Source organism: Diabrotica virgifera, chromosome 7, assembly GCF_917563875.1.
Source record: "Diabrotica virgifera virgifera chromosome 7, PGI_DIABVI_V3a".
NCBI lineage: Eukaryota > Metazoa > Arthropoda > Insecta > Coleoptera > Chrysomelidae > Diabrotica > Diabrotica virgifera.
This window is the reverse complement of record NC_065449.1, coordinates 251,068,588-251,091,739: the sequence shown is the minus strand read 5'-3', so window position 1 is coordinate 251,091,739 and position 23,152 is coordinate 251,068,588. Positions and strand designations below refer to the sequence as shown.

The 23,152-nt window shown below is 32.2% G+C and overlaps 3 protein-coding genes across 4 annotated transcripts in view; 2 read left to right on the top strand and 1 right to left on the bottom strand.

The window, feature by feature from the left end:
- The window catches only part of LOC126888413 (myrosinase 1-like), a 63,462-nt gene extending 42,357 nt beyond the window's left edge, over positions 1 to 21,105 (top strand). The window contains exons 4-8 of the mRNA XM_050656662.1: positions 11,100 to 11,194; positions 13,593 to 13,889; positions 16,089 to 16,226; positions 16,281 to 16,384; positions 20,913 to 21,105. Coding sequence (XP_050512619.1) covers positions 11,100 to 11,194; positions 13,593 to 13,889; positions 16,089 to 16,226; positions 16,281 to 16,384; positions 20,913 to 21,045 — 767 coding nt within the window. The 3' untranslated portion in view covers positions 21,046 to 21,105. The remainder of the gene's footprint in view (positions 1 to 11,099; positions 11,195 to 13,592; positions 13,890 to 16,088; positions 16,227 to 16,280; positions 16,385 to 20,912) is intronic.
- Positions 1 to 23,152, bottom strand: part of LOC126888405 (neurobeachin) — a 2,163,879-nt gene that overhangs the window by 1,377,592 nt on the left and 763,135 nt on the right. The window lies entirely within an intron of this gene.
- The window catches only part of LOC126888410 (myrosinase 1-like), a 69,244-nt gene that overhangs the window by 23,791 nt on the left and 22,301 nt on the right, over positions 1 to 23,152 (top strand). Inside the window, exon 1 of one of the 2 annotated variants that reach the window (XM_050656655.1) lies at positions 2,138 to 2,200. The exons of the other annotated variant lie outside the window; for it this stretch is intronic. Coding sequence (XP_050512612.1) covers positions 2,154 to 2,200 — 47 coding nt within the window. The 5' untranslated portion in view covers positions 2,138 to 2,153. Of the gene's footprint in view, positions 1 to 2,137; positions 2,201 to 23,152 lie in introns of those variants that run through there. 2 annotated transcript variants of the gene reach the window in all.

Below are 23,152 nucleotides of genomic sequence, written 5' to 3'. Positions count from 1 at the left end.
TTATGATCCAATTCAGTCTACTTTCAAAGCCTCTTTGACAAGGAATAGATTCCGAAACATCAGGTGTCAGAGGATGGCAAGAGACTCGAATTGAATCAAAACGAAACGAATATTTTCTTTTTTTAGAATAAAAGTCCTTAGACAAAATGTCCCACCATAGAAAGGACTGGGATCTGCCCAGTAACAAACACATGAGGGCAAACAGTAACAAATATAGAAAAAATTCTTGACATTAGTGGAAAATTCTTACAAAAAATTGTATGAAACAAGTGAAAAACATTCATACACCACAGTACTAGCAGCCCTAGAAAAACAGAACCAAAAATATACCCACCAAAATTAAACGAAGACACACTGAAATGCTTAAAAGAGAAGAAAGAACTCAATATAAAATACCTGAAAACAAAAACTATGATGACTTGGAACTATACAGGGCAACAGATAATGAAGTAATGGTAGGGGAACCCAAGCGGGGATTTTTGCAGTTACTCGAGCACATCAGATTATCATATGGGGAGAAACCTGGTACCCTGCAGATATACCTCTTTTTTTGGTTTTAGGACCTAATCTTCACAACCCAATAGTTCCTCATAACGCTTGAGTAACTGCAAATTTAGCATACTTTGCTCCCCTACGATAAAAAGAAAAGTGGCAAAAGAAAAAAATGAAGATGGGAAAAACATGCAGAGAGGTAGAGCAGCACATAGGAGGAAGGAGAAATTCAGAATTATGGTGTATCTTAAAGTGGCTCCAAACAGATTGAAACCGATGGGAAGAAGGAAGATAGGCAGACCCAGAAGATTTTTCAGAGATGAAGTGGACGAAGCAATGGAAAGAAGAAATGTGCAGGAAGGAAACTGGCAAAACAGAAAGAGCTGGTCAGAACGGTCGAGTGAAGGAATACAATGAAAACTGTGGAAATCCTGGAGGAACAGTGGAAATTAACTAAGGCTCAGAGGACATCCCCAAAGTTAACAAAAGAGATTGAAGAAAGAAGTGTAAAGGAATATGGAGAAACCACGTATTAGCAATTCGAAAAAAGACAAAATATACAGGGTGGGCCAAAGAAAAGAGTTCACCTCGATATTTGGCAGTAGTTATTAGATTTTAAGGAAATGCCGAAACAGGTCGATTTTTATTCTTTTTTTTTTGCCCACCTTGTATATAGGGTGAGGCAGATAACTGGCCTATTAGAAATATCTCGAGAACTAAAGGTAACAGAATCATGAAAATTGGAATAAAGGGGTTTTGAGGGATGATCTATTAAATGAAAATATTTTCATCTCTTCAAATAATTTTTCAGAAATAAATATATATTAATCCAGACTGATCCTTAAAATTACCAATAATGGTTTAGCTATCAAAATACCTACGTAGTTAAGATTGTTGGGGCGATTAACAATTAAGCACAAATTAAAGCAGTTAGGTATAAGGAATGCTTAAGAAATAAAAAAGTACCATAAAATATTATTTCATTACAATACTAAAATATAGGGTGTTTCATTTAAGAAAACTCAAAAAATACTCATTCCGAGTTTCGACCAACCCTGTATACTAAAATTAAAAATTTAGCTATACTAATGATTCTTAACAATAGAAGACTATATTAAAAATCATTTGAACGTAAGTAGAATTTTAGTTGTCAAACTACTACAATTCTACAGGGTGTGAATATTGCTACGAAATTAATAAAAAAACGTAATTATCTTTTAAAATACCCTGTATAACATTACAAATCCTCATATTTTAAGAAAGAAGACATCGAAGAGAATCCAAAAATGTAAAAATATACAGGGTGTCCCATTTAAAAAAATGAAGTTATAAGCAACTTCCGGTATAACCGGAAGTTGCAAAGAGATGAAAATATTTTCATTTAATAGATCATCCTTCAAAACCTCTGTATGCCAATTTTCATGATTCTGTTGCCTTTAGTTCTCGAGATATTTCTAATAGGCCAGTTATCTGCCTCACCCTGTACAGAAATCCATATCCTATAAAAATAAAGTTCCCCTATCTTAATAAGTGTTATAAACATTCGGATAATTGACATCACGATTTACATAGGTATCACTAAGGTTACTGTTTAATATTGTTTAATAATGTATATTATTAAGGAATATTTTCGTTACTGTTTAATATTTTTCGCTGCCACAATGATCAGTAAAGAAGTGTGGCTTCTATGCATTGTGTTGTCAACTAGGTAAGTTCAAATCAATTTGATATATACTATTTGTATCGAGAAGGCGAGAAGGCTTCTACCAGACCTAGAAGCTATTTCTTTTTGACCGTCACATATTGCTTTCAAAAAATACTAAGTATTTACCTAAAAAAGCATACAGAAGTAAAAAAAACTTCGTTTGTACAATGGTATACTCGTATAAAAAAAGTTTATTAAAAACTATTAAAAGTCATCCAAAAGGATTCGCAAAACGTTTTCAATCTAGATCATATCATCTTCAGTGCCTAGAACGAAGTATTTCCACGTTAGAATGAATGCAAAAGGTTAAAATTGTGACTAGTTGAAGAAAAAATGTGGTAATACTGTGGTAATACTGGTGTTTTCTTTAACTAGTCACAATTTTAACTTTTTGCATTCATTCTAACGTGGAAATACTTCGTTCTAGGCACTGAAGATGATGTGACCTAGATTGAAAACGTTTTGCGAATCCTTTTGGATGACTTTTAATAGTTTTTAATAAACTTTTTATACCATTGTACAAATGAAGTTTTTTACTTCTGTATGATTTTTTAATTATGGTATACAGCCAGCTACTGGGATTTTCCCATTGATTTTGATTTTTTTAAAGTATTTACCTCTTCCTTGATCTTCCTACTGACCAATGTGTCTCCACCAGCGTACACGGACACAGTGGAAGCGGTTTCCGCTTACGCTCAATCCGCGCGGACCCGCTCATCACAAGACGAAATTTTGCTATAAGTTATAGACGCAACTGACAAATTTGAACGATTTCTCTCGCTTTTACCCGTCTTAACTGTGTTACCATTCCTGCGCGCGACAATAGCTCAGATTCTCCCGCGCAAGCGGAAACCGCTTTCACTATGTTTGTCCCCATAGCGGTAGACTAGTCAGTGGTCGGCAAACTTATGCCAAAGAGCCAAATATGAAAAATAAAAAAAATAAAAAAATAAAAACATTACAACAAATTAAAAAAAAAATGGGATCCACATCTTGTTTATTAAACTTTTATTACACTAAATAAGTAGTCCACTAAATACAACTAAAGGGCCCAGCCGGTTAAGATAGTGAAAAATCGTCCCCAACGATTTTCCAAAAATAAAAATACAATGTTCTACATCAAAAAGTATTTAACCGAAACAATTTTTAGACGCCACTGATAACTCCCAAAAAATTAAAACATGTTTTTTTTCCTTTTTTGGTGATATCTTTCATTCCAATCCTCGTTGAAATTTTTTTTCTTTCGTTTTGTAGGGTTTTTATTTCCTACAACAGGGTATTTTTTGCAAAATTTTTGGCGCAAAATTCAATTTTTTTTAAATGTTGATATGTAGGAGAAAGAACAGCAAATGCGAGCTTTTTCAGCTGATCGTAAGAATCAGGAATATCATTCCCAGTTTTGAAAATGATCATGTCCTCATTCTTCTGTCATTTAAAGCAGGCCACCTGTGTTATGAACTAAGATCAGATTTTTCTTCTCCAATATTTTCAATTCAACAAAAAGACGTTTGAAAAGACGAGTATCAAACCTCTTAAATCCAGCTATTGTATTATTTCAAAGTTAACAATGTCGAATTCAAAAGCAGAAAATTTCAACAAGGTATAGCATTAAGAGGATTTTTGACAAAAATGCTAAAAGTTTGTAAAAGCTAATTTATCAAAATAAGATGTAATTTTTTCCAACTAAGTTTTTTTAACGAAAATATGATTGCGGTTTTCATGGATATTTGTGCCAGAGCCGCACTTAAGGAGCCACAGATCCACATGCGGCTCTGGAGCCGCACTTTGCAGACCATTGGACTAGGTGTTCTGTTATTATCCAGTCTTATAAAATGACTTGCCCAGGGCCCAGAGGAATTTTTGTATTTTTGCATAATTTGCCATTCAAGATTCTACGAAAACGTAGTCAGGGAAAGGCGAATGTTGTACAGTATGCGGAAAATAAACATGAACTTAATATTGAAATGCGTATGATTATTTATATATCTATACTAAATTTACAATCAAGATGCTGTAGAAATAAACAAACCAATACACGTTAAAAGCTACTAGGAGCACTTCCGAATCATAATTTACAATGTATAAATTTTGGAAATGATAATTTGGGATTTACAATGTATATACATTGTAAATTATGATTTGTAAGGGCTCCTAGTGGCTAAAAATAAAACACTGAAAACGTTTGTTTTCTATACTTCCACAAAATTTATTATAACTATGTGACTACAGCTGTTTCGGCAGAGTGCCTTTCTCAAGTGATTTAGTTTACTATGGGTTTGCCTTTTTAAAGTCTTTAACTGAAGAGGTTGAGGAGTGGGGAGCTGTTTGTCTCGAGTTGGTCATTCAGAATTATATCTGTATTTTTTAATTTACTAATTTCCATAGATTCTAATAAAGATAGCTTAAGCCCTTTATTTTGAATATGCAGAATTTGAAACTCTTCATTAAAAGAATGATTATGATCTAGAAGGTGAAGTGCGTATGTACTGTATGTCTGCTTTTCTATTGTTGAAAGCCCTTTTGTGTTCTGCTATCCGTTTGTCAAAGGTTCTGCCAGTTTGATCGATGTAAGTTTTCAGACAGTCACCACAAGTTAGTCTGTAGACACCACTCTGTAGTTGTTTTCTCTTTCGGCTCTTATTGTTCTTAATATATTTGCTTAAGTTGTTGTTAGTTCTGAAAGCTGGTGTTATTCCTTTCTTTTTATGTATCTGGCTATTTTTGTTGTTATCTTGCCAGTATATGTGATAGAGCACAAGGTACTGGGTTCTTTCTGTGGTGGTGGATAGACTAATTTCAGGGTTTTCTTATGGAGCTTTTGTTTTAAAATTTTATTGTTTGTTCGTTATAGCCATTGTTTACTGCTATTTGTTTAATGATGTTCAGTTCTATTTCGAAGTTATTTTTTGACATGGGAATTTCTGTCAGTCTATGTATCATGCAATGGTAGGCTAGTTTGTGTTGTGTAGGATGGGATGATGAATTGTGTATAGTTGTGTCAGTATGGGTAGGTTTATGATATACGGAGAACTCATGTTTGTTGTGTAGTCAGGTAACTTCCTAGTAGTATTTAACGTGTCTTGGTTTGTTTATTTCTACTGCATATTGATTGTAAATTTAGTATAGTACACATGATTTGTCTTGCAAACATTATTCACGACAACGTACGTTTCCGATAAAACAGCTATTAAAGGTACCCTCTGGCCAGTGGCGGATCTGCAAAGAGGGAAAATGAGTAAATTTGTCCCCCTAATGAGGTCCAAAATTAAAGAAAGAAAATTGTTCAAACATAAAAGGGTATTAGCTGGCATAAAACCGAAACAACTGAAAGACAAATTAATCCAAATAATCACGTTAGTTAGGAAAATTAAGGGAATTTAAAGCCTATACATTATTATTTATGTCTTTTATGTAATCTGAGTTTATCTTTTTTATGTCTTTTGGTTGGTTTTTCATTAGAAGTTCACCCCTAAGGCAAATTTCCTCTCCCACGGCAAATGTATAGATCCGTCACTGCCTCCGGCACGAAAACATCTTTAATTCTAGTCCGCAATTTCGAAATGGCAGACGGTCTATCTGTCTGACTCCTTCAGCATGCCCCATATGTACGCATCTGATGGCGTTAGTTCTGGTGAGTGATAACTTCCAAAATGATCGTGCAGTATTCGAAGAGACTCCCTGGCAGTGTGACAGGTTGCCCCGTGCTGCTGAAACCATTGTTGATTTTAAGCTTGGACCGTTTTCGTGACCTTTTCCGTATGACCAAAAATAGTACTCCACCATAAAAATTTTTTCTGCAAAACTGAGAACCATTCTGAAGCACCTAACATCACGACATTCACATACGTTATTCGCAGTGTGCAAGTACTTGTGAGGGGATACGAGAAACGAACTTAAATAATTCAGATTGTCAATTGAAATTGTCAAATTGACGTATATTTCACACCTACTGTCATTGAAGAAAAAAATTATATGTTGCTCACCATATTGATATGATATGCAATTATTATATAAAAGTATATTTGCTTAATTGTATTTTGCTTGCAGTACTGCATTTTAATAACTAATTTTATTTACTACATACAATTGTTTACCTTTTAATAACATAACCTAAATCTTACTTTTTCTTCCTATAATTTTTTTGGGCTACGGCCTTGACAATTATCCAGCAACCAGGACCAATATGATTTGCAATATAATTAAAAGTGCGAAAAAGTTACCGAGCTATGAAACCAGGTGTCGCTTTTCCGAACTTCTTCTTCTTTTTCTTTGAATGCCTCTCCTATCAGAGATTGGATATCATTAGGGCGATTCTAATTTTATTTACTGCTGTTTTGAACAATTCGTTAGTGGTACAGCCAAACCACTCTCTCAAATTTCTCATCCAGGACATTCTTCTACGGCCTGGATTTCTTCGTCCTTGGATTTTTCCTTGCATTATATTTTGTAGGAATGTGTACTTTTATCCCCTCATCAGGTGGCCTAAGTATTCAAGTTTTCTCTGTTTTATATTCAATAGAACTCCTAGCTCGTTATTTATTCTGCGTATTACTTCTTCATTTGTAATTTTATCCATCCAACGTATTCTTAGTATACGGCGGTAGCACCGCATCTCAAAGCCTTCAAGATTTTTAATATTCCTCTGTTTAAGAGTCCATGACTCAACACCGTAGAGCAAAGTACTGAATACATAGCATTTTTCCGAACTTGCACGGTCCCAATTACGGCGTTCGAAAACCACTCAGTACGTTTTTGCGCCTGACACATACGGAGCATACGAATTTCAGTACTGTTGATTTTGCTGCCTACCGTAATTTCACAATCTCACAAAATGATGTAAGTTGTCATGAAACCATTTTATTTATTTTTATAGTTTTCTATATTATGTTCTACAAAAAATCGTACCTATGATTCTAGTTTCGCGACAACAATCAATGTATCCAAATTCCCAAAAGATTTTATGTTTGGTACGGCAACTGCCTCTTACCAAGTAGAAGGTGCATGGAACGAAGATGGTAAAGGAGAAAATATTTGGGACGAAGTTGCTCACAGAGTGCCATCACCAATTGTCGATAACTCAACCGGAGATGTAGCTTGCGACTCTTATCACAAATATAAAGAAGATGTGGCTATGCTTAAACATTTGGGAGTCGCCCATTACAGATTTTCGTTATCCTGGTCCAGGATATTACCCACAGGTGAGCCACTATAGTGTAATATTTTAAATCAAAGATGAAAATTTGATCTCCAGGATACGTAAGTATGAGATACAACACTTCTATTTTATTGTATTTTTTTTGGCCATGGTAAAGCCACTTCATCAGACTATCTTTGTACTTACAGATCAATAATTATCAGGGTTTGTGTTAATGTAACATGCTGTCTTTGTTTTTTTTATTGATTTTTGTCGCTTTTTATATATTTTTTCATATCTTATTTCTAGTTTCTTTTTCAAAGAATTAATTTGTCTTTTGTTTTTTTGCTTTATTTTTTCTTTACTTTTCTAATTTTTTAAGAAAATTAGGGTTTCAAAATTGATAAAATTGTCTTCTTGCCGATATGTTCAAAGTGTTATCGAAGTTTCTTGGACATATTTATTAAAATGTTTAATTTTTCAGGTTTTAACAACAAAGTCAACCCCCTTGGAATTGCTTATTACAAAAACCTCATCAAGGAGCTGAGAGCCAACAACATCGAGCCTTTGGTAACTATATTCCATTGGGATACACCCCAACCATTGGAAAATTTGGGTGGATGGACCAACGAGCTAATAGTTGACAGATTTTTAGATTACGCCAGGGTGGTATTTGAAAATTTCGGGGATGATGTTGCATACTGGTTGACATTCAATGAACCAAGACAAACATGTAACCAAGGTTACGGTACCAAACAAAAGGCACCTCTCGTTGATTCACCTGGTATTGGGGAATACCTTTGTGCCCATAATCTTCTTAAGGCTCACGCTAAAGCGTGGCATTTGTATGACGAGCAGTTTCGTAGTTCACAAAAGGGTAAGATAGAACTATCACTGTATTATCGTTTGCCTTTATATTTAAGCTGGATCAAGTAAGTAGATCATGCTAATATAAAAATATAAAACCCTAACACAGAGATATGTACTGTATCATTACTTACCAACAGCCAACAAATTTATTTATGAGAACACATTTTGTGCACCAGTTTTTAACTAAATTACATCAACCCTCTAGCGGGGACGAACACAAGCCCCAAAGTCTTTAATGGAAAGAGGGGTTAAGTGATTTCTCATTTTAAAGGTACTTCAACTACCTTTTAAAAAATACCACTTACATATTTATTTTCAGTACTTTTTGAATTGTGTCCGCCCCGCTAGAGGGTTAATGTAATTTAGTTAAAAACTGGTCTCCAAAATGTCCCCATCTATATAAATAAATATGAATGTTTGTCTGTATGTACCTTATAGACTCGCAAACAATGCATTTGATTACGTGATGCTCTTAAGCAAAGTTGTTGTGCACAAACCCGGGAAGGTGTCTTAGTTAGTACGAACAACCTAACTAACATTATTTACGTACACACCACCAAAAAATTATTGCTTATCAGAAAAAAGTATACACAATATTTTTGAGTATTTTTTGGCTTTCTGTTAATTTTTAGTTATTTAATTTTTAAACATTATTCAGCTCTAAGGTGGTACGAAGTTCGCCGGGTCAGCTAGTCAAAAATAAAAAATTTGATTTGTTTTTGCATATTTTTAGATTTTCTATAGGGACCAAATTATGAAAGGTGGTAGCTTTTTAAGTTGACACACCGTATATAGACCAGTGCAAATAGCAAAAAAACAATAAAAAATTAATAGCAGGATAAGACCAATTCCAAATGAAAGTACACATATTAGATAACATGTGAAACATTTTTCACCAAATCTGGATGAGGGGAACATGGGTTGGGGGAGCGCTTTTAGGGGTGAAAACGGTTAATTACGATTTGCGGCAAAACGGCACATCCTATCGAAAAAAGTTAAATCGCAAAATTGTAGGCTATAAGAAGATCTACAACTTTTGTAAATAAGCATTTTTCACATAACCTCAAAATATCCGAGAAAATTGGAAAATTCGATGTTTTTGATTTTATTTTTTTTTTCTCACTGAAAAACCATTGCTTTTTACCAAATATGGTGGAAACTTACCTCTTTCTGTCCCAAACACGTTGTAATTTTTTTGTATAAAAATATTTTTTAAAACTCTTGTTTTTTATGTTAGGGAAAATGTAAGCAATTGAAAAATCTCCCGAAATTTTTTTAGCTTTTTTAAAGAAGTTGGCATTTTTTTTTTATTGAAACCTCTATTTTCTGATGGTGTAAAAAAATATATACGTTACTGTGGAAAATTTTGTCACAAAAGGCAAAAATTGGAAATTTATTTTCAACCCCTCACCATTTTCAGATTCTCAGACGTAATGTAAGTTGCATAGCTGCGGAAAGCTGCACAGAGAAAACTGCAGAATCTGTAAGCATTACCGAATGTGATGAAGAAATGCCATCAAAGAAGCAAAAACTTAATTAATTGATGAAAAATCGGCCATTAAAATTATAATAATTACTTTCTTTTGTATTAAATAAACTTTTTCGTTAAAAAAGTTGTTGCGACTTTTAATTTGGTTCATGAGAAAAAAGTTTAAAAAAAAATGTAGCTTATAGGTAAATAGGCTGACTTTAAAAAAAAATATAGTTTAAAAAAAATAAAAAACACGCTTTGAAAGCACTAAAAATTTAAAAATAACTTTTAAAATTAAAGCTAGTAATATTTTATTTTTAAATTTTTAGTGCTTTAAAAGCGTGTTTTTTATTTTTTTTTTTAACTATAATTTATTCACAAAATTAAAAATCACAGACAACGGCATTAGTGTAGTAAATTTTTAACAGAGGTTCGTTGGTTCCTGCTCGCTATGCAACTTATATTACGTCTGAGAATCTGAAAATGGTGAGAGGTTGAAAATAAATTTCCAATTTTTGCCTTTTGTGACAAAATTTTCCAGAGTAACGTATATATTTTTTTACACCACGAGAAAATAGAGGTTTCAATAAACAAAAAAAATGCCAACTTCTTTAAAAAAGCTAAAAAAATTTCGGGAGATTTTTCAATTGAAAAAATGCTTACATGTTCCCTTAAACATAAAAAACAAGAGTTTAAAAAAATATTTTTATACAGAAAAATTACAGCGTGTTTGGGACAGAAAGAGGTAAGTTTCCACCATATTTGGTGAAAAAAATTTTTTTTTTCAGTGAGAAAAAAAAATAAAATCAAAAACATCGAATTTTCCAATTTTCTCGGATATTTTGAGGTTATGTGAAAAATATTTATTTACAAAAGTTGTAGATCTTTTTATTGCCTACAACTTTGCGATTTAACTTTTTTCGATAGGATGTGCCGTTTTGCCGCAAATCGTAATTAACCGTTTTCACCCCTAAAAACGCTCCCCCAACCCATGTTCCCCTCATCCAGATTTGGTGAAAAATGTTCCACATGTTATCTAATATGTGTACTTTCATTTGGAATTGGTCTCATCCTGCTATTAATTTTTTATTTTTTTGGTCCATTTTAGAGCTATCTGCACTGGTCTAATATGTACAGCTGGTTCCAAAAAAAACTTATACGACTCTTAAAGCGTATTTTGTAGAACATTGCTGTCACTTTCACTGCCAAATCTTAAAATTTGTCAGATAACTTATTCTGTTCAACCTGGTTCAACCTCAAAAAATGGCTGTTTGTTTGTTTATTTTATTATTTGTCTGTCATAATAAATATAATATTATAATGTCAGACCAATCATACACTACTCAAAATGATCAAATCTTACTAAGAGTCGTATCATTTTTTTTAGGAACCAGCTGTACATCTATTTTATAATATTTTAATTTTAGGAAAGGTTGGAATTTGTGTAGATACAGCTTGGTTTGAGCCAAACACAAACAGTACTGAAGATCTGGAAGCTGCAGAACGAGTACAACAATTTTCTGTAAGTAGAACACTTTAGAAACTAAACCAAAATACCAAAGAGCTAATAGGTGAAGAAGGTTGTCGAATCCTTTTAACACCAACCAGGGATTGGAATTATTTCCAGAAATAACACCACACGAAGTGTAGTAGTGTATACAGGCAATCAAGCAAGGTGGAAATAAAATTGTTCATGCTTCGGCCAAACTTTTCACCGAGTGCCCCGTCTCAATGGAACAATGCAGTCATTGTTTTATAACGACACGTTTCAATTATTTTACTATTTTTTAATTGCTAATTTTAAATATTAACTTTCTTTTCTAAACGAAAATAATATGGGTCATTTAAAATTCACACGTGTTTCGCTGCTAAATGCAAAACCATATGTTGATGGCCTGTTCAGTTTATGCATGGGAAACGCAAATTCATAGATTACGGTACCAGATATTAAAAAGGGCCAGCCTCTTTATGTCAACTTCTTAAAAACTACAGAAAGGTTCTCAGCTTTTAAAACGCCAGATTTATCGACACAGCGGGCACGCAGCGCTGTTACACCTTCGCTAAAATAACAAACCCTTACGAGATATAAACGAAGCACGCTTGTTTACTCAAAATAAATAAATGTAATACTTAAATGGGTTGCATGTGAGAGTTCATTTTAAATGAAGTAAAAGTCAGACTTACTCTCAATCTTTATTATAACTTCTGACGACCGGTTTCGCTCTTTAAAATTTGTAGAGCATATTCAGGTCAAAGGTAACAAGTTACAAAATAATTCGGGTACAAGGAGCTACTAACTCAGTATTCATTATCATGATGTTTCTATTAAAGTTATGTTAACGGGATATGGTGGAATAGATGGAGGATGCAGCAAAGGTAAACAAATTTATGGGATTTAGGAATTCTTGAGGGTGATGAGATAGTTGGTGTAAGTCAACCAACAAATCTGTGCTTGTTATTATGTTTGTGTAGTTCAAATTAGTGAATGACATATATACAATTTTAATGTGTGTTGATTTTAAAGATTTTATTTCTATGTATTAAACGATTTTATTTTAATTTTATTTATATTTATATTTAAAAATATAATTTACTACTAATTTCCTTTATCTGGTTCAATAGATTATTAATATTTATCCATAGCTTACATCACTTAAAACATAGTTTCAATTCACAACCAATTATTTCGTATTATATTTTAATTCCTTTGTTCTATCTATTCCAATTCTCCACCCTTTAATTTATAATGTTGTTTCATTTACCTACATTGTTGATTTAATTCACATTCACTTTTACTTTTATTGCTATTTATTATATGACTGCTAATATAGTATTTTAACTACAATTTTAAGCTTTCCGATCTACCAACTCTTATTCGAACAATAATCCTATACGAACAATACTCGTCAAAGATCAAGTACTGACCTTAACTATTCAGTTTACAACTGCACATCCAGTTATAACATACACAATAAATACTCGCCACATTTTTGATCCATACGTTGTCAATCATACATTTACTAATAAATAGAATTCTTTTAATATATATAAATATAAATAAAATTAAAATAAAATCGTTTAATATATAGAAATAAAATCTTTAAAATCAACACACATTAAAATTGTATATAACTACACAAACATAATAACAAGCACAGATTTGTTGGTTGACTTACACCAACTATCTCATCACCCTCAAGAATTCCTAAATCCCATAAATTTGTTTACCTTTGCTGCATCCTCCATCTATTCCACCATATCCCGTTAACATAACTTTAATAGAAACATCATGATAATGAATACTGAGTTAGTAGCTCCTTGTACCTGAATCATTTTGTAACTTGTTACCTTTGACCTGAAGATGCTCTACAAATTTTAAAGAGCGAAACCGGTCGTCGGAAGTTATAATAAAGATTGAGAGTAAGTCTGACTTTTACTTCATTTAAATATAATACTGTTCGTTGTTCTTACACTTATTTTAATTTAAGTTAATTGTTTCCGTTAACCACCAACGGAACAGTTTTATTACACAAAAAAGGAGACATTCTTGCTGAGACGTTCTAGTATTGTGGAGTTTGGCATCTTTTCCGCCCAAGAAGCTTTTAAAATTCTTTTATAGCACCACATTTCGAAAGTCTCAAGGCGATTTAGATCGATTTTATTCACAGTCCAAAACTCAACACCATAAAGTAAGACCGAGAACACGTAGCAAAAATGTAGGCGGATCCTTAATGCCAATTTTAGGTTTCTGTTACATAATACTTTGGACATCCTTCTAAAGGCGGCTTTGGTCTGCTCTATCCTGGATCTAATTTCATCGTGACTCTCTACGTTTAATATTTTCATAAACCTGGGATATTTTTTATTATCCCAAATATTAATTATCGTGTAGTTAATTAACAATATATTATACGTTTCAGCACGGATGGTATGTCAGACCTTTAACCTTAGGCGATTATCCAAAAGTGATGAAGAAAGTAATCGCAGAAAGAAGCGCATATCAAGGCTTCAGTCAATCACGTCTTCCAGAATTCACTCAAGACGAAATCGAGTATTTGAAAGGTACTCTCGACTATTTGGGTCAGAACTATTATAGCGCAGCAATGGTACTAGATGCTGTTGATAAACGACTAGACGTTGTGTCTTATAACGCGGATGTGGAGGTTGATATGTACCAAAAAGAGGAATGGCCTAAATCGGCCTCATCATGGTTAAGGGTAAGTTTGTTATCAAAACCCCATTTGATTATTTTTCCTATGGTTATCAATTTTTGAATGAATTAAGCTACACTTTATCGTGTTTGAGGAACGGAAACGGAAAACTCTCGAACTCAGAAAAAAACATTGATTCTACACTATCTTTTATTTTGAATATACACGTACATTCGTACATGATCGTAGGGCTTACTAAGGTGTCACTTTAGGTTATGCCGTTCAGATACCCATCTAGAACAATAATAATTATCCTAAAAAGGGGTAGTTCCCTGGATTGGCTGTATACCTTATAGTTAAACAAACTGGAACATGAAGTAAAAACCACTTCTATGTAAAAGGTATATTTACTAAAAATTTTTAGAATCCCAATGGATTCAATAAAATGAGTTCATCAGAACGTTTTCAAACCTATCGGTCCATCATCAGTGATTTGAATACTTGCAAAATAGCCCCAGAACCAAACAATGGTTGTGATTATAAATAAATCTACATTATGTTGAAATAAATTTAAAATGGCTAAACGCCGATGTTCAAGGATTAAACCTCTGGGAACATGGTGAAACTCTACCCGAGGACCCAATCAACCATCTTCGGTCAACGATGACTACTAAGTCTAACTAACTTAGTAGTCTTCGTTGACCGAAGATGGTTGATTGGGTCCTCGGGTAGAGTTTCACCATGTTCCCAGAGGTTTAATCCTTGAACATCGGCGTTTAGCCATTTTAAATTTATTTCAACATAATGTAGATTTTTTTATAATCACAACCATTGTTTGGTTCTGGGGCTATTTTGCAAGTATTCAAATCACTGATGATGGACCGATAGGTTTGAAAACGTTCTGATGAACTCATTTTATTGAATCCATTGGGATTCTAAAAATTTTTAGTAAATATACCTTTTACATAGAAGTGGTTTTTACTTCATGTTCCAGTTTGAATAATAATTATAATAATCCCCTTCTTAAAATATCCTCGTCTTTTATATGCTTTCTTCATATCGAACTTTGTATTTAAGATATACGTGAGAAATGCTTTCTACTGCAAGGTCGTATATACAAACACATATTACTAGCCTTCGCGTTGTTTGTACTCAGCAAAGCAACACCTTTCAAGCGACCTACTTACAACAACCATATGATTAAATCATTATATACATTTTACGATAATATACAGTGATGGAAAATAACGCAAGAGATGGAAAACATAATACATTGCGAAATAAAAAGAGATGAAACTAGTGGAGGAGGAAATTATCGTTATAAACGTATAAATTAACAAAAATACAAAATCTACGGTCTCGTTTTGATTTAAAAATAGAAAATCTACGGTTTCCTTTTGATTTAAATTTTTCTCCTGTCATCCGCTGATAGTACTATTTCTAGGTCTACCCGTTGTCAAGGAGGATCTGCAGCAGACAAATTTACACCAACACGTCCGTAGTTTCTCGGTATAAAATAAAACTATTTATACCGCAGTATGGTTAGAACGCCCTCTAACGGGGAATAAGTGAAATGAATGTCGACTCGATTCAAGTTCTCTGTTTAACCCAAGGCACCGCTAGGAAAATATTCCAATTTGCGGTTCAGAGAACCTGTATGAATCGAGTCTTTGTACTCTAATACAGAGTATGGCATTATTAAAAATAGAAAATCTACGGTTTCGTTTTGATTTAAATATACATACCACGTATAAATTAACATTGCATTACATAATTTCCCACGTTTAGACGTATCAGAGGAGTATGGCCCCTGTCACAGTGACAGCAGAATTTTATAAAATACTCCTGTCACAAAATTCGAAAGGTGGGAAACTATGTAATGTAATGTTAATTATGTATAGGTTTATAACGATAATTTCCACCTCCACTAGTTGCATCTCATTTTGTTTCGCAATGTATTATGTTTTCCATCTTTTGCGTTATTTTGGCGGTTATTAGTGAGCTGATCACTGTATATTATAATGTAAGGGTTTATACCCTTATTGTACAACTTTGTCTAAAGCTTTCTTACAGTATCCACCGCAATCATTTACTTTAATACAAATCATGTCTTTAGTTGCAATCATTTGTTGTTCCAGTTCATCGTTTTCTTTCCTTATAATATTAAAATGATCGAGCTACACTATCTTCAGATCCCAGTGTTTGTCTCTATTTCTGTAAATTAAAAGAACCAATACATTAATATAATACGTATTCCAAATACAGGTGGTTCCTTGGGGCTTCAGAAAAGTACTGAACTGGATCAAGCACACATATGGCGATATACCAATACTTATAACAGAAAACGGTATATCAGACAATGGTACTTCTCTAGAAGATAATATGAGGGTTGACTATTACCAGGTAATTCAGTAACTCCAGTAAGTGAGAGTGTTTTTATGTAGAATTCTTTTTTAGCAACACTTGAGCGCTATGTTAGATGCGATGGATGATGGAGTCAATGTGTTCGGATTCACAGCGTGGAGTTTGATGGACAATTTTGAATGGTTAAGTGGATATACGTAAGTATTGAACATAAAACAATAACTATCTTCTATATTTTTTTTGAAAAACGAAATCGTGGATCCAATATGGCCGAAAGAAATCCGAAAATTTTATTTTACACGCATATGTTTTGAAATTTTATGGACTTTTGAAATTGCCGATTACCAATATATTTTTTTTGAAGTACAATATTTAAAAGCATTATTAAGGTAAAACCGTCCATACATATGCATCAATCGCCAGAATGATGTAATATGCGTCATTTTACATTTTTCAATTCAAACATCTGGTAACAATGCATAGACAGTTAAAGGCAGCTAAAACAATCCGATTCTGTATCTTCTGATTGTTTATTTTGATATTAATAAATATTAATCGCAGAATTATGCAGAATTATGTACTTTTTTATTGTATTTTTACGAATTTTTGATTATTTCAAGTATACGTAGTTTTATTGTTTATTCATTAACAAATTTTTTATTGTTTATGCATTTATTGTTATCAAGCAATAACATTGATGAACTACAAAACATTATACAGCATTTTCAATATAGTGGGTGTTCTTTTTGACTTTCACTGCCGACCAAAATAAGGTCGTACATTGCTCACTTGTCCCGGAGTTATGAATAAGAATGGATTCGGTCGGTTTACTTATAGACTAAGAGCCGCTATAGGTGAAATTTCTTAATCATTTTAGGCACGATAGGACCCTATAACTTAAATAGTAGAATCTAAAACAAAACGTTTGAACACTGTGCCGTCACTTTTCAGTGGCACATGCGTCGACAGTGGCGCATCAAACTTTCCACTTATGGACGGGATAAATAAATTAAAAGTTACCCTCCCTTACTAACAGAATTAAATTTCTTTTATTTTTTTAAGTTCTATGTGATTAACACATAGGATTCAGCGTAATTTTAAACCACCACCCCCTTCCCCCTGCCCCCTCCATCAAAAACTTCATTTTTCGTTTTTATTTTTTTTGGAGGGATGCAATCAATTTTAAAACTTCAAAAAATTCACACGCATAGCTGAGGCTTTTATAAAACATGCCTATTTTTTATAGACCCATAGGTAGAGTGTACATAACCTCAAAAAATTAAAAGAAATATTTTTTTTTTTTCAAAAAAGCGTATAACTTTTTTTGAGGAATAGCTGCATGTCTAATTTTTTCTTAATCTTGTGTGTTTTATCAAACACTATATTTTTAACTTTTTTCAGATTTTTCCGTAAGGCTCCCCACCTTCAAAAATCCGAAAAACTGTTTTTTTGGTTGATTTTCCCTATTTTATAGACTTCATAATATTTCAAATCAATTTTGTTTTTATAGGTTACATGTAACTTGAAGTAACTGAGTCCTTTAGAATATTTAAAAATCAGAAAAACACGTTCAAACCCCCAAAATCCCCTTAAAAACAGTTTTTTGGATTTTTGAAGGTGACCAGCGTTACAGAAAAATCTGAAAAAAATTAGAAATATAGTGTTTGATAAAATACACAAGACTAAGAAAAAATTAGATCTGCAGCTATCCCCAAAAAAAAGTTATATACTTTTTTCCAAAAAAAAATTTAAAATTTTTTTGAGGTTATGTACACTCAACCTACAGCTCTATAAAAAATAGACGTGTTTTATAAAAGCCTTATACCCCAGGTTGTGGGTGAAAAATAGGTCGATTTCAGGATATAATTCAGGAATTTTTGAAACCTATCAGGTGTGTTAAAGGACGATGCCAGGAATAACTTCTACTAAAATGTAACCAAAAATATTGTGCGCTTTTTTTATATTGCGATTTTCATTTGTTAAATTTGCAATTTTTAAAGATTTTTAATTTTGCAGCTTAGGATATTGATTTTAGAGAAAAACTTTTTAATAGAAAGTTGAAGTAAATTAAAAAACCTACAATTTGAGCTATGGTAAGTTTAATTTTGTTTATTGGTTATTGCAAAACAGCCTGCGAAAGGTCCAAAATGGCCGTTTTTTACAATTGCATTATTTATTGTACAAATCATTTTTTTATATTTTTTAAAGCTTTAAAATGAAGATCTTTCAATTCCAAACATAAAAAAAGTTGTAAAGCCAGATTAACGAATTTGTTGCTTAGATATTATAAATTGTTTATCCCAAGAGATCAAATGTCGAAGGCTATAACTTTTTGAAAAAAAATCGTAGAGAGTTGGTGAAACATCCAATCTCCTTCTAAAGAGTTATATTTTCATATTCTGGTGTAAATAAATGCGTAAATCATTTTTAAACCTCTATTTTTGGGTTTGAAAATAAGGGGGCTAATTTCGTTATAAACATTTAGAGCTGAAGCGGCCCTGTACATCCTTTGAGTTTCTAACTTACAGATTAAAGTTGCTGAAGACGAAACGAAGATTTATAAAAAAATAAAAATTTTCTACAACCAACTGAAGCCGAGATAATTTTGTTTATTTTGATAATTTTTTTTTCTTAAATTGTAGTGCATTTATTTATAACAATTAAGAAATTATTTTACAGTCATTGACTAAAGAAAGACTTATATTATGTTAAAATAAAAATTATTATAACATATAATTACATTTAATTATTAAAAATTATTTTTAAAATCGGTGCTTTTGCGAACGGCCGAATTTTGCAAATCGCCCGGCTGGCTTTAAATCGCGCTCGGAAAATTTTTACGTAACTTGTATTAAATTTTGACAGAAAACAATTTAATAATATTACCATTATAATATACAGTCTGTTACCACTGTATTTGTTTTTCTTGATAAACTTTTATATGTGAAATCTCATTTCTGAAGAAATAATATTACAAAAATGATACATATAATAATATATGAAATATATAACTATATTTTTAATTTTTTCATTGTTATATAAATATAATAATAATAATGTTACTTCTTATTATACAATATAAAACTTTTCTTCTTGTAGCGACTATCCGTTGGCGAACATCCAAAACGGATAGTCACTACAATGAGAAAATTATTATTATATTTATATACCAATGAGAAAATTAAAAATATAGTTATATATTTCATGTATATGTATCATTTTTGTAATATTATTTCTTCAGAAATGAGATTTCACATATAAAAGTTTATCAAGAAAAACAAATACAGTGTTAAACAGACTGTATATTATAATGGTAATATTATTAAATTGTTTTCTGTCAAAATTGAATACAAGTTACGTAAAAATTTTCCGAGCACGCGGATTTGAAGCGAGCCGGGCGATTTGCAAAATTCGGCCGCTCGCAATAGCACCGATTTTAAAAATAATTTTTAATAATTAAATGTAATTATATTTTAAAACAATTTTTATTTTAAGATAACATAAGTCCTTCTTTAGTCAATGACTGTAAAATAATTTCTTAATTGTTATAAATAAAGGCACTACGATTTAAGAAAAAAAAAACAATTATCTCGGCTTCAGTTGGTTGTAGAAAATTTTTATTTTTTTATAAATCTTCAGTTTCGTCTTCAGCAACTTTAATCTGTAAGTTAGAAACTCATAGGATGTACAGGGCCACTTCAGCTCTAAATGTTTATAACGAAATTGCCCCCTTATTTTCAAACCCAAAAATTATCTCGGCTTAAGTTGGTCGTAGAATTTTTTTATTTTCTTATAAATCTGCGTTTCGTCTTCAGCAACAATAATCTGTAAGTTAAAAACTCATAGGATGTACAGGGCCGCTTCAGCTCTAAATGTTTATAATGAAATTTGCCCCCTTATTTTCAAACCCAAAAATTAGATGTTTAAAATGTTTTACGCATTTATTTACATCAGAATATGAAAATATAACTCTTTAGAAGGAGATTGGATGTTTCACCAACTCTCTACGATTTTTTTTTCAAAAAGTTATAGCCTTCGACATTTGACCTCTTGGGATAAACAATTTATAATATCTAAGCAACAAATTCGTTAATCTGGTTTTACAACTTTTTTATGTTTGGAATTGAAAGATCTTCATTTTAAATCTTTAAAAAATATAAAAAAATGATTTGTACAATAAATAATGCAATTGTAAAAAACGGCCATTTTGGACTTTTCGCAGGCTGTTTTGCAATAACCAATTAACGAACGTTTTCAGCATTTGGAACTACTGTGTGACGGAATGATAGTCGCGGTAGGAAAACGTATTATGAACGCTGTTTCTATGATATAACATGCACAATACAAACACAAATATTTTGGTCAACTTTCCAAGCGTGAATATAATTAATATTAGTTCAATTTAGGCATATAGTATAAATAAAAAGCACCTAAATTATTTAAATTTGAAGTTTGAACTCTTGTCAACAACGCATACATAGAAAAAGTACAGTGTACAATACGTGAAAAAATTACATATTTCTCCCTCGCTTGATTTGCGGGATTTGCCTTCGGCTAGTGCCAACAATAAATATACCTACTATTATTTGACAGATGTAAAAAATATACTTTTCTATATACTTCAAAATTACAATTAATTACCTAATTCTTGTTGTTTTGTATACATAATATCTATAAAAACTATTTGTCTCCATATTTATATTAAATTAAAATTTCAAATTTTAGGGAACGTTTTGGACTGTATCACGTAGATTTCTCTAGCCCAGATCGAACAAGAACACCAAAGAAATCACTGAAGTATTTTAAAAATGTGATACGATATGGATGTGTTTTAGGAAATTCTACATGTGATTACTAATTTGTTTTTTTTTGTATTTTTATTCCTTATTAAAAGAACTGATTAAAAGTTTTTTCATTGTTTCTGTCCTTGTTTTCTAACATAATCTAAGACTCCTAACTAGATTTGAGGATGTACTAACTGTAATTGATGCTTCAATTAAGCTCCTCATTGACATTAAATAGATATCGGAACAAAAAAAAACATCATAAAACAGAAAAACAGAATTCTTAGGAAAATGTCTCATGATGGAAATGTCATCTGTCAAATAAAAAACACAAGGGGACAAACAGTAACCAATAGAAAAAAAATTCTTGTGATTAGTGGAATTTTTTTACAAAGAATTATGAAACACATCAAAAAGATAGATACATTACAGTACCCCATTGGCATTAATCAAGGATCAGAGAACATTCTCGAAGTTAAACTGGAAGATAAGAAATACATCCCCAGAATTGAAGAACAGCGAAACAATTGGTCAAGACAAAATAGAAATCAAAGCTATAAAAGTAGGAGGAGACAGACTACTAAAAGCACTAATAGACTTAGAAATAGATATTCTAGATAGATAACGTCTAGAAAATACTAGAAAAACTACACGTAGATTCGTGCAATCAATGTGCCTTGGAAGTTATAAAGTATGGTGCAGAAACCCTAAACTTAGGATACCAGATCTAAGAAGAACCAGAGTACAAAATACTGTGGAAAAAATAAAAACAATAAATTAGAATTGGACAGCACATTTCAAGATAATAGGTGGATTACCTAACATAATTGTTAAATAGAGAATCAGAGAAAACCTTTAAAATAAAGGATGTCCTCATACAAGATCGACCGACGATTTACTACGTTTATATATAAACTGGATACAAAGTGGACTGGGTAGGGAGATATGAAAGTATTCGTTGGAAGTCTACATCTAGTCCAGGGTAATAAGGATTTTCTCGGGACACTCAAAGATCCAGCTGACTACTTTTTTAGTTATTGTAGACCTATAGGAAGAAAACCTACCTGTTTCCTGCCTAGAGTTCGCGTCCGTTTTTTAATTATTAACAATTTAGTATGGAGGGACGCCGGTGTTCAACATTCCTCCATGGAGAGTTTGGAGTAGTTCCAATGTCTCTTTCCAGCGTTTTGCACTTGCAGTAATTTCAATGTGTCGCTAAGCCTTCGATAGCTAAGAGGAGAACTTTTAATGAACCGTAAGATACTGTAATTCTGGCCTGTTGAATTGTTTATGTAAATAAAACACTTTCTATTTTGCTATGACTGTAATGAATTTGAAAAAGGGCAAGAAATAGAATTTTACATGTGAACAATTGAGTTACAACTATACGTGAAAGACGCCACCACACATAATTTTACACTTCATGTACCGGCTTTTTGCTAATTGCCGCGTGAAGAATACTCTTCGAAAAAGCGTAATGAAAAAGTGCGTTCTTAAGAAGTGTCGATAGTTGACTGCCTGTTGCACCCTTGCATCCCGTTAACAAAACTTTCCGTTGGGGGTGCTTTGGGTAAAAAGAAGGCGGAGAGTAACATTCTTGGAAGATTCAGGCACTGCGTAATGGAATTATTTTATGGTTGTTACAGAGGCGGCGCGGAAATTTGTTGTTGGTGAAATAGAGTTTATTTTGGGTGGAGAATACAGTTCTCCAACATAGTATAAAAATCGCGATTTTTTCGATTTTTTGTAGGTACCCCATTTAAAAGCTAAATAGTTGACATAAAATTAGAAAATTCAATTTTTTAGAACATTGAAAACCCTTTAAAATGCCGATTTTTAAAGTTAAAAAGTGAATTTGTTGCTACGCAAACTGCAAAATAAGTGAAAATCGTTATTTGTTTAACTATTACTAAAACTACCTACCTTAGAACTTTAGTGATTCAGCCAAAGTTGTGTATTGGGGTACTTAACAAACCTTTAAAATTTGAGATCGATCCATTAATTAGTTTAAGAGTTATTCTATTTGTTTATCCCAGAGACCTTTATTTTGCAATAACATAAGACAGAAAATAATGAAGATAGAGCAATTTTGAGTATGCCAAATGAAAGTAGAAGGGTGATAGTATCAAAATGTATTAAAAAAAGATAACAAAATTAATCAATATAATCAAAAATACTAAT